The 12,047-nt window shown below is 39.8% G+C and overlaps 1 protein-coding gene across 4 annotated transcripts in view; it reads right to left on the reverse strand.

Annotated features, from left to right (window-relative positions):
• CNTLN (centlein) overlaps nt 1-12,047 on the reverse strand; it is a 168,234-nt gene that overhangs the window by 90,317 nt on the left and 65,870 nt on the right. For all 4 annotated transcript variants that reach the window (XR_014520625.1, XM_083482218.1, XM_083482217.1 and 1 more), the window contains 3 exons: nt 8,583-8,708; nt 7,064-7,185; nt 1,919-2,044 (listed from right to left, as the gene is read on the reverse strand). Coding sequence is in view for 3 of the 4 variants with exons in the window: in XM_083482218.1 (XP_083338344.1) it covers nt 1,919-2,044; nt 7,064-7,185; nt 8,583-8,708 (374 nt within the window). In the remaining variant the exon portion in view is untranslated. The remainder of the gene's footprint in view (nt 1-1,918; nt 2,045-7,063; nt 7,186-8,582; nt 8,709-12,047) is intronic.

Genomic DNA, 12,047 nt, shown 5'->3' on the forward strand with positions numbered 1-12,047 from the left:
TTCATAATCAGAACTTTGTATAAGTCTTTTAAGCCTTATTTATTTCTTCCAGTATTCTATCCTTAACAAACCCCCAGTCCATTTAATATTGCTTTTTCCTTGAAGACCAAGGTTACAAGGAAGCTCAAATGTGGATTGAACTGGAACAGGTTTTTACAACACTACACTATGTTAATTGGCCTCCCAAAACAGAGTCATCAAATTTTTTTGTATTATTCTTTTTTTGCTGCAAATGGCCACTGTTGATAATGCAATTAGCACCATCTGTACTTTTTTGCATTTTATTTCACTTTGTTTCTTTTGTGATCTCAGTGTTTATGTTTCTCCTTCTCCCAACCATGCAAACCTCATAAGACAGGATAACACTTCCTGAATCTGATGAAATCGACTGACGTCGGTGAAAGCTTATGCCATAATAAATGTGTTCAACTTTAAGCGAGGGGAGGAGAGGATGGGGAAGTTTGGTTGCACTCATGGAAGTTGTTCGGAGCAGGCAATTGTTTGATTGTTAGATACAAACCCCTGTTATATTTGCTGCAACCAACTAACATGACTATCTTTCTGGAAAAAGCAATACCCAAGTTTCTTCCCATAGCGTTTTCCTAAGATGTCAGAATAATGCTGAAATGCAACTGGCCAGTGTAGGGTCTAGTGCTTGGAACAATGGAGTAGAATCAGAATTCTAAAACATTGCAAGACGCAGTAAAAAAAATGTAAAGAAGATCTCCAGCTTTCAGAAATTCTATGGTAGAATCCCATATGCTACTATCTTTATGTGATGTTACAAAAACCTATGATGCCAGTAAATGTGTCAGAAAATCATTATCCAAGCGATCATAGTGTCATATATATATTAACACATAGCTTGCGCTATGGATACAGCAGTATTTTTGTAGTTCCAACAGTGAAGTTTTAAAGGTAGGTCCTTCAGCATTTTACTGCCAAGATAATATTCTAGATGTTCTATCAATGCAGGCACACTTCTGACAAATTTGCTGAAGTCTCAAAAGAACAAGGGGGGAAACGTTCAGAGTTTTAAGCACACTCAATGCTAAACAACAAAATCAACTTGACAAAAGACATTTTAAAACATAATTAAAAGAATAATTATGCAATCCCTACCAACTCCCTTTTTTCTAGTATGAAAGGGAAATGCTCTTACTTTACCAGGGTGAGTGTAATAGTCTATGAATTATAAGATCAAAGAGGCAAACTGTATGTTTTCTAAAGTAAGAATTCCTTCTCCAAGTTTTACACTTACCACAGCTAAAAGAGCTGTGTGAAGGGATCAGTACTAAACCCAAAGGACAGGCTGTGTATGGCAAGAAAGAGAGCAACTCCCTCATGCCTTTCGCAGGTCACTACGAAGGACCATGTTAGCAGATCCACTCCAGACCCTTAACAGGCAGCTCTGCTGCTACCAGTAATTAGCTTGGACAGCTCTGGCTCCAAGAGTAGCAGCAAGGCTACACCATAATGAGCTCAGCTGGGATTAGCAGGACAGGGCAGGGAACCAAGAGAGCTGAGGCATTCTGCATTGCGTATGTATCAAGGAGATCAAACAAGGATGGCTGGCTAGGTTATCCCCTCACCACCTCATTCCAAAAATGAAGCACGGCAGTGTGTAAAATACAGGCTAATGAAGAGCGACACCTCCAACAGATGAGAGCCACATTAATTAACACAATCCCTAGATCATGTAATACAGTTTCTGTTAGTGCTAGCAAACTTGTTGTCACTGATTTAAAAGGAGGGGTGGGAGGAGGAGGGTGCTTTCCTCTCAGTTTCTAGGAGAGGAAGATGATTTAATTTTGGTATTTGAAAGGAATTCCTTCGTGTAGCCTTCAATGAGAAGAAGATTTAGCAAACTAGCAGCACGTTTCTCAATGTATATGTATTTTAAAAGAAAGAAACTCACTTTTCAATCAATAGCTTTTTGTGTTCCTTTTTGAAATACGCCAGCTCGTTCCACACAGCATCAGAATCTTCTTGACACAGCTGCCGGGGATGAGAACGCTCTGTTCCATTTTTACCGCTTCCAGGCCTGTATTTAAACAAACAATGACAAGAACAAAATCTATAAAATAAACGGTTTTAAATGTCCGTGAAAAGTGTAATGTCCCAACACTTGACATGTAATGGCATTACTGAAACATAGCCCCTAAATTTTCACGTCAAGAAACTGAAATTCCCGTTAACTAATTTCAGAAGGATAAACTGCTGATGTGGCACTAGAGTTCAGAAATGGTGTGTGTCAAACTGCAACGTTCGCCTTCGTTTGCACAGTCAGCAGGGAGAAAAGTGAAAGGTAGAGATGTCAGACACGGTCTCAGAGAAAGGTGAGGAGCCACCAATTCTCCCAGCACCCAGTGTCAACTGATCCTTAAGTAGCACAAACACTTGATCTGAAGGAAGGAGCTAAGCATATATCAACACACAAAGACAAGAAGGAGGAAGCTCCTCCTCATGATCTTGGCAGTTCCTTTTCAGACAATCAGAACTTCACAAACCATGGTGTTTTCATACACAGCCCTCATATGGAGACACTGGTTCCCGCAAATGGTGCTTCAACATTAGTGGTGCCAGTTACAAGCCCACTGTCGGTCCTCTGTACTCCCAAAACCACCATAGCGATGCAGTCTACAACTTCCTGCACAAAGATCCATGACATCACAGGCATACATGACACCTCTTTTCTTAACTCATTGTGCTCCACAATCCAACTGGCTTATAGTTAAAGCACAGAATTCTGGTAAACTGATATCAGGGCTCTGCTTAGCCAAGAGACACACTGGGTGGCCTTGGATACGTCCACGCCTTTCAGACAAACCTACCCCTGCCCCAGGGTTGTTACTAACATAAAATTATGTAAATCCACATAGTGCCAGTTTTCTGTTTGGAGAGAGTAAATCAATTGCATTTGAACAGAATGTTGCTGTTGTACAAGACACTACAACTAAGCTCGGGATTCTACTGTCTTTCTTCGGAAGGAATTTGGAGATGTGATTCATAAGCATGCCACAACACAAACATTACATGAAAGGCTTTGTGGCAAGAACTGACATATGACATTGTCCACTTTCCTCCCTAGAGAATGCTGCTTATGACCTTACTACATGTTCAATTTACGTTCCCATTCTGCTGTGTTTGGGGAGGTTTGAGCATGATCCCACACAGTGTGGACAGAAAAAGACAAATAATCAACAGACAAGAGGAGAAAACCCCTCTAATTTATGCCTTGCATAAACAACCTTGCTGACTATGGTGAGTCATAAGTGCAAAACCAAACTGAAATGACAAAGTGGTATGGGAAACATTTGATAGGAAGTAGTGTGCAAAAACTGTAACAGAAGAAAGGACATAAATAGAGGTCATATTAACAGTGATAGGAAGAGAACCAAGCAATTGAATCAAATTATAAGCCAATACAGATGTATTTGCACATGTTCCTGAAAAAAGTCTATGTCATCTATATTATTCATATATTTATACATTAATATTTGAATTTTGAATACCATCTGTTAAGGTATTATTGATTTATTATTAGTTTTATGAATTATTATTCCTATTATTATACCTATTTCTAACCATTATAAATTGTAAATTAAATTTTTTAGAAAAAGAAAAAGCCTTCTAAAAATAATAAATTTATAGAACAAATGTTCTCCATTAAAATTATATATGAACAATGCATAGGTTTTTTAAGTGCATGCAATGCCCTATATTTTCATTTACACCAGAAGGACAGTTTACTGTGTGCGATAATGCCAAGCAGAAGGACTTCTGAGAATGAGTTCTAGGGTAGTACAATGCTTTACTCACATGCTGCCTTTTGATGTCCCTGTAAAAGCCACATGGCGAATTCAAGGAACATGAGATTCCTTTGTTCCAGCAACTCTGATTGGATTTCTTGTGTCTCAGGTAAGGTATGGATGTGACGGTTTGTAATCTTCCCTTTTGCATCTGGTTTGACAAAGTCCTGGTCTAATTATGTCTTAGAATCACTTCTCTCAAAGTGACCTTGCAAGTCAACAAAACATCTTTTATATTTTAAATCGAAATATTCAGCTTGATCCAATGTTCTGTGGGTGCTCTGCTGAATAGAAGGAGCTCCTCGCAAGAATTTCCCATTCAAAACAATACTGAGCTTCAGGTACATAACAGGGATGGGAAGCATGGAGCTGCCCCAAACACTGACATGAGTGTGGAAAGTGCCTCACACCTCCCCTGAACAAAAGCCAGTGTATGGAACGATTCTTGGCATCCTTTGGATTCACCTTCTGTGCAACCAGAGCCATTCCTGATTACTAATTTACTTCAGAATAATTGCGTACAGCCACCATTCCAGAGGAAAGTGTGTTGGTTGCAATGGCCTCACATTTTCAAATAGCAGCATTTTCTTTATCAGAAAATGTTATTTCTAGCAGTCAATACTACTTTGTGGAATGTGTTTGTGCATCTGCTTTGGACACCTAAAGGATTGTGATAAATGACACAACTCTTCCCCTTGCCAGAAGCTTATATTTGATTTTGATTTTTTTTTTTAAGACTGGAAAACCCTCTTTATAAGCTATGCCTCCCCTTATACATGAGGAATCAAGAAACCCTTTAAATATTCAAGAAAAGCAACCACTTAAAAGTCTCTCCTCCTCTCTCCACAATAATGAGGAGACCTGTGGCTCAGTGGCATGGCACATGCTTAGCATTCAAAAGGTTCCAGGTTCAGTCCAGATCTCTGGACGTGTCTGGGAAGGATCTATCTGAAATGGGAAAGTCAGAGCTGTCCGTTGAAGCCAGCACTGAGCTACAAGGGCCAATGGTTGGCTTTGGTATACGACCACTTCCTATGTCCCTATACCATGTTATTTCAAAAACAATTTCTTTTCACAGTTTAGCCATCCAGTAATGTACTGCTCAGAGCATATGCCTCCCGATTTAAGATAATATAATTGCTATTCCCTACAGCATGTGGGAAACCAGGCATGATAATAATATGTATTGTTAGTATTATTTATTTAATTTGTATACCACTCTATACCTGTAGATCCAAGGGTATCCTGATATTGGATCAGAGCTAGTATAACTGTGGTCCTAAAATAAATATTTGAGGGGGTTTTTAATTGTCCAGAAAGTTCCTTGCTCAGTGATACTACAAACCCTGTGCACAGATGACAAGTTTATAACATTAAATTTATTCATTATCCCAGTGGAAGAGGCATAGTCAACCAACATATCAAAACTCCTCCTATTGAAGACTGGGGCTTTTCCAGGGAGAGGAACATCCATGCTAATTTGCTGTGTTCATTGAACACGATCCCTATGTGGTTGTGATTCTGGGCTAAATAGCTCAACAAAAACTGCTTTTATTTAATTTGGTAAGTGAACTCAAGTGTCTCAGAGTGCCCCACATCTTAAAACAGAAAATAAAAGGTCGTTGTGTGTGGTTTTTTGTACCAGTTCAACATACCTGGAGCCCCCATGGAGGCTCCCATTTGGTTAGGGCAGAGGGAGGGAAATAATGGAAGAAGAAAAGGTGGTCATTTCATTTCTTTTAATAAACCCAGGTACACAACAGCTATCTACAGGGAATAGAAAAAACCAGCAAAGGCCCCTGAAGAAATCAATACATGGCCTTGATTCAGAGTTATTCCTAAAAACCCATTCAAAGAAGTAGCAGAATCTCAATTAGTTTTACTGTTATTTTCACTACCATTGCTTAATCCGGGTTTATCAATTGATCACTTTCTTCCCTATAACTTATAAGCATAAATGATTAATTAGCAACACATTCTGGTGTTGAATTAACAATGCAATCTGTGCAAATTAATTGTGGAGCTCCCAAGAGACCCCCCCCCCTCTACTGACCATAACACTCAAGAGGGTCTGTAAGGAAGGAGGCTGACTTTCAGATATTTGGGGCCCAAGTCATTTATGGCAAATATCTAGTAACATGAGCACCTTGAACTGGGCCCAGAAACGAATTGGCAATCAGTGCTGCTGTTTTAAAATGGGGGTTACTCAAATTAGAGATGGAACCCCAACCAGTTATCTGGCTGCTTTGTTTTGGAACTGTTGTCCTCAATGGTAGCCCTATGTTCAGCATGCTGCAATAATCTAATCTGGAAGTTATCAGAGCATGGAGAACATTGGCTATGTAATATCTGTCCAAAGGGGCCATAGCTGGAAATAGGCACTCCTGGTCACCAAGCTATGGACCTGCTTAAGTTGCCCTTAATTTAAAATCTAAGCTGTTCTTGCCCATTGCTCATAGAAGTTATACCATGTGACCTAACAGTAAAAGTGGAGTATAACTGCATATATTAATAAATGTTTCAGGTGTTTATGATGATTATTGCATGCTATGCAGAATTATTTGGAGTGTACAATGAAATCTACATGTAAACAAACAATTAAAACAATGGGTGATATTCAACTAACTGTTACTCAGACAGACCCACTGAAATGACTGGACCTAGCTTAGACATGTTCATTCTTTTCAATGGATCTACACCGAGTAAAGTTGGCTGAATATCCCCCACTGTAAACTCATTAATTAAGAAGGATTTTAGAAGAGGTGAAACAAACCATTTGACAACTTAGAGAAAGTAGTCATACTGTGTTAAGTTCATTGCAGCAAAAAGAAAGGGGTGGTTTAGCATTACTCGTCTGAGCCTTTGCTCATGCCCTCTCCCCAAGCATATGCACAGCCCTCTTCCTCCTTTCTTCATGGATAGAGGAAAAAAGCTATATATAAACAATGGAACTAAATGCCCACAAAACACAGGTACAAGGAAAGGGCAGTGACCAGTCACAACAGAAGTAATTGGTGGCTCTGTTCATTCGTGAAACTTATAATGGGATCTAAACTTAAATGGCATTCCAGTTTATGCCACTTGTTTATACAGTAACATTTACTCATATGAGCCTGTGCAATAAAGACCAACAGTATCAGGAAATTATCTTTTCCCTGCTTTAATCTACTTCTTTTCTAGAACACCTAAGCAGCAAAAGTTACACTCAGATTTAATACATATAATGGTTTTTAATGAGCTGTGTAACTTACTTGCTATAGCTTTCCTCCCATTGTTTTAATTGCTTTTTTACTGCTCTGTAGTTGGTCTGTAACATCTGCAGCCTCTTTTTGCGCTTTTCATGGGTTTGCCTCAGCTCATCGTTTTCTTGGATCTGCATAATACCAAGGTGACGTGATAAGATACAACTGAGTAAAATGCAAGCACTTAAAATGGCAGTCTGCTACAGCTAAGTTTTTTGATATTATTTACGATCAACTGACAACACAATGTTCATACACAGTGATAGAAACACTCATGGCATTTAGAGTTGGAAAAAGGTTGAGAAATGGGCAACCAAACGATCAAAGGGATGGAGCGACTCCCCTACAAAGAAAGGTTGCAATGTCTGGGACTTTCAGTTTAGAGAAAAGGCGAGTAAGAGGTGAGATGACAGAAGTTTATACAATTATAAACTTGGCATGACATGGAGAAAATGGATAAAGTCCCCCCCCCAAAAAAAATACCAGAACTCGTGGACATCCAGTGAAGCTGGACGTTGGAAGATTTAGAACACATAAAAGAAAATACTTATTTACCCAGTGCATAGTTTTGTTTGTATTGTTTTTGAAAACAATAATTGGGAATACAGATTCTTAGAAATGGATTTATTTCACAAACGTTCTTACGAATATTCAAAATAGTTGTGACCAAACACAATAGTTTAATTACTACAGAAACTGGTTGACAAGAAGCAACACATTACCACCTCACTGTATCCTCGAAGCGGATAAAGAGATAAAGAGCTTTCATGGGACATCAGAAAAACTCATGTTGTCCTATGCAGAGTACAGTATTCCTTGGACTAACAAGTCATGTTCTTTCCTATTAGTAACACAGCCAATACAGATCAACTGTGCGTTGCAAAAAAAGAATTGATTCTTAGCACTTGACTCCATGGCTTTTTGGCTATGAGAGTAGCCAAAACCTAAAGCTGTGCTGATACCCAGTGCATAGTTTAGCTATGGAACCCCCACAAGAAGTAATGATGGCCACCAACTTGGATGGCTTTAAAAGATTAGACAAATGCATGGAGGGAGAGGTGACTAGGCTGTCCTCCACAGTTGGAGGCAGCAAAGCTTCTGAATACCAGTTGCTAGAAACCAAAGCCTGCTTGATGGTCTCCCACAAGCATCTGGTTGGCCACTGTGAGAAGAGGATGATGGAATAGATGGACCATTGGCCTGATCCAGGAGGCTCTTCTTATGGCCATTTCAGACATGGGGATATAACTCTCTAGGGTGGACAGATAGATTTGCAGGGATCCAGCCCCACAATCCTTAATTCAAATTCTATTTAAGTACCTGCTTGAACATTTTATTTCAATTTTTTTGTTGCACAGGACTGACTGTGAAAATGGTAAAACTTTAAGCCCACGGAAAACACATCTTATTTATTTCAATTTCCATATGCATTGCTATGTATGCTGGGTTTTATAAAATGACATTGTGATTTTTGTTTGCCTGTCTATGCCAACTGAAAGCTAATTCTTATAATAATAATAATTTTCACCTTTAGCTGCAGTGTCTTTTCTAAGTTTTCAATCTTTCTTTCAGCTATTTTAAGCCTTCTTAATTCTTCCGACTCTTTCAAAAAGCTCTTTGGGGACAGAGACCTTGAACGTTTCACAGGTGGTTCCTCGAGAATAAAACAAGGACATGGTTGAACTGGTTGGAACACTGGATTATGAAAGACATGCAAAATTAAAGAACAAGTAATTTTGAATACTAATAATGAATTATAAAGAAAAAAAATCCTGCATGGAATACCAGAGAAATAACAAGCAGAATTACCACAGCGCTACCACTAAAGGTTTCTCTGTGACTCGTTAATGAGAATATTCATTTACATTTACATTGTTTCTTTCAGAATAATGATGTCCCATTAGGGAAGACTAAAGGGTTATAGACTCAGAAATGCAAGAAACCTCATTACAAAGGAGGGGATAGAGGCTGATCTAATTGCTCTATAAGGGTCCAAGGTTACACTTGATAGGACAACCAGAAACAAGAGGGAAAGGATTTTTTCCCCTTTGAAATAGTTTAACACACTGTGAAGTTGAAGGAACAATATGCTTGAGGAATATAAATACAACAGACAGTAGATCTTATACCATAATGACCATATGGTCATTAACTATAATATGCCTAACTAGAGACAAGAGTGTGTGTTTATATTATGTGCAGCTTTCTACGGCAATCTGGAGAAAGGATGTGTGAAAATAGCACTTAAACTGGGCAACCTTCTTGCTTGCACCATGTCATATGCCTTTATGTAAAAGGCATGAAAGATTCAGATCAACTTCACTGAATTCCTAGATAATTTTGCTTAAAAGGCTGGGCAGTATCTTAATACCATTATGGTGCACTTAATAGTTTAGCAGCCTAAGATATATAATGCTCCTTTAGCTTCTCCAATTCTTTTATTTTGTAAAACAAGGAGCAATTGCAGTGCCTTCAAAATTCATCAGTTTTTTTATGACACGAAAGAAAAGAAATAGGGTTCTGCTGTTCTTTGTTTTTGAACAAAACAGATAAGGATTCGGACTGTAGTGGAACACCTCTTTGAAAAACATATTTAAATATATGCTTCCCATCAACTATAAGGATAATCTGAGGAAGGAGGAGGTATGCTACTTGGCTGCATAATCCTGTTTCCTGCTGGGAACAGGATTGTGCAGCCAGTGCAGACTTAAACTCTGTTTTCTCACCCATCAACTGACATTCCCTTGACATCAGCTGAAGAGCAGATGGACATGGTTTGGGGGAAATGGCCTCATGGGCCAAACTGGAATCCCTGATCACCAGGATTTGCGCAATTGCAGCCTTATTATTTTTTTGAGCCATTGTGAAGGCAAGTGGCTTGTGGACATGAGTACTGCCTGGCCACAACCCTAGAATTGTCTCCAACACTCCAGGGGTGCTTGCATGAGAACTGTTGAGTGTGAACTGGCCCACAAACAATAAAAGTTATATTGATTTCTCTATCTGTCTGTACTGAAGGCTTAGGATGGCAGAGGCACGTCTCTTGCTGTCCCTAACCTGATCTTCTATGACCACTGTTCACGTTTTCTCAGCATCCCTGGTCCCTCTGAAGGGGGCACTCATGACACCTGGTGAACAGGGCTGAACTTTAATGCCTGCTCTCCATCTTCCACACATTTACATCTTCCTTGCCACTTCCAGGAACATAATTGCAGTCTAAGGTTGATGCCCTCTTGCCAAGTGCTCAAGGCGGATGTTGCAGAACTGTACCACCAACTCACTACCCTTTCTCTGACTCCAGTGAGTCAATCCACATTTCAGTAGGAATTACATAGAATTGTACTTAAGGTAACAGATGACATCAGGTTGACTATTCTGGCAGAGTATGTTTTTTTGCTGCTAATGCATTGCTACGCTATATAAATCTTTAAGAACACTTTTATGCTTGTAGCATTGTAAAGACTATTATAATAAGATCCGTAAAGTGCCATGTACATTGATGGTGCCAAACAGATTATAAAACACATTTTGCTGTAGATCATCTGTAAGTAAAGATGAACTGGTTGCACAGGCCAAAGAGCACAGGAATGGAGAGAATTCTGAAGAACATTTATGAAGTCTTCAATAGAATAGAAAGGTTGACGCAACAAAATGAGTCGATGTTGGTGCAAGCCCCGATGAGGTGCAAATGTTCCATGCTAGAGGCTTTCCTGGAGCAGGTCAGAAGTGGGGAAAAGGTTGCTAATAGAACTACTGTATAGTTTATAAGGGTCGCTGTTGTTGTTGTTTAGTCGTTTAGTCGTGTCCGACTCTTCGTGACCCCATGGACCAGAGCACGCCAGGCACTTCTGTCCTCCACTGCCTCCCGCAGTTTGATCAAACTCATGCTAGTAGCTTCAAGAACACCATAAGGGTCGCTAGAGTGGCATAACTAAGTAGATTCTGTTATACCACAGCTAGTGGGCCACTTCAAACATTACTACAGTGTGGGACAAAGAATGGCCGCCAAATTTGTTGCCCCATTTGCGGATTTTTCAGGCAGCAGCAGCAATGACAGAGGTCCTCTTGTCAGGTGCCTCTTGTGGCAGATGCTATCTCCAGCGGCAACACCAAAAAAAGATTTCCAGGGGGTGGGGGTGGGCACAGAAAAGGCAATGTATATTTCTAGGTGAGGAAGTTGTGTTTCACATGTTAAGATCTCTGAACCAAAAGTATCAGTATATGTTAATGGCAGGAGTCTAGTAACAGGAGGTGGCAAGTGGGGGGGCTCCTTCTTTGGGGGGCACTTGCCTCCTGTCCCCTCCCTTGGTGCTACCTATTTCCTACCCAGAATGCCTCAGATACAGTGTTGTCCCTGGGCATCCTAAGCAGAAATGGCAGCTTCCCCCAGATCCTGGGCATTCTGGGGGTATAGGGCAGTCATTGTAAAAAAACGTGAGTCTTAGTGCAGGGGAACATTTTCCTCCAAAATTGTTTCAGAATTAATCTGTGTCCACAACATTTGTGGGAGGGGGTGAAAAGAGGACATCCATTGCAGCTGTATGTTCTACCTTTAAAGATAAAAAATACTGTCAAAATGGTGCCTGATTCACTTCGCCCAGTTTTTAAACTGAACCTCCTTCTACAGTATTTCAGACATAGAACCATCTTAATTATGTCTAATGGCTCCAAATTAGAAAAAATTTAGGATAGTAGAAGGCACCACTTCTTTCACAGGGGTCAGAATGATGAAGGAGTCCCTGTTTGACCACATATTTGTATCTTTACAAATTTCCTAGCTTTAAAATACCACAGGGTGTTGTTGTATTGGCCATCAACTTCTATGGCATTAATAGGGGAGTAAAAAAATTCATGGTGGGTAAGGCTATCAGTAATTAGTAGTCATGATGGCTGTATGCTATGTCCAGTGTCACCAGCACCACAGAAGGGCTTTTGAGCTTGTATCCTGCTTGTGGTCTTCCCATAGGCATGTGGTTGGTTACTCTGGAAAACA

The sequence above is a fragment of the Podarcis liolepis genome (genome assembly GCF_965112155.1).
Source record: "Podarcis liolepis genome assembly, chromosome: 17".
Classification (NCBI taxonomy): domain Eukaryota; kingdom Metazoa; phylum Chordata; class Lepidosauria; order Squamata; family Lacertidae; genus Podarcis; species Podarcis liolepis.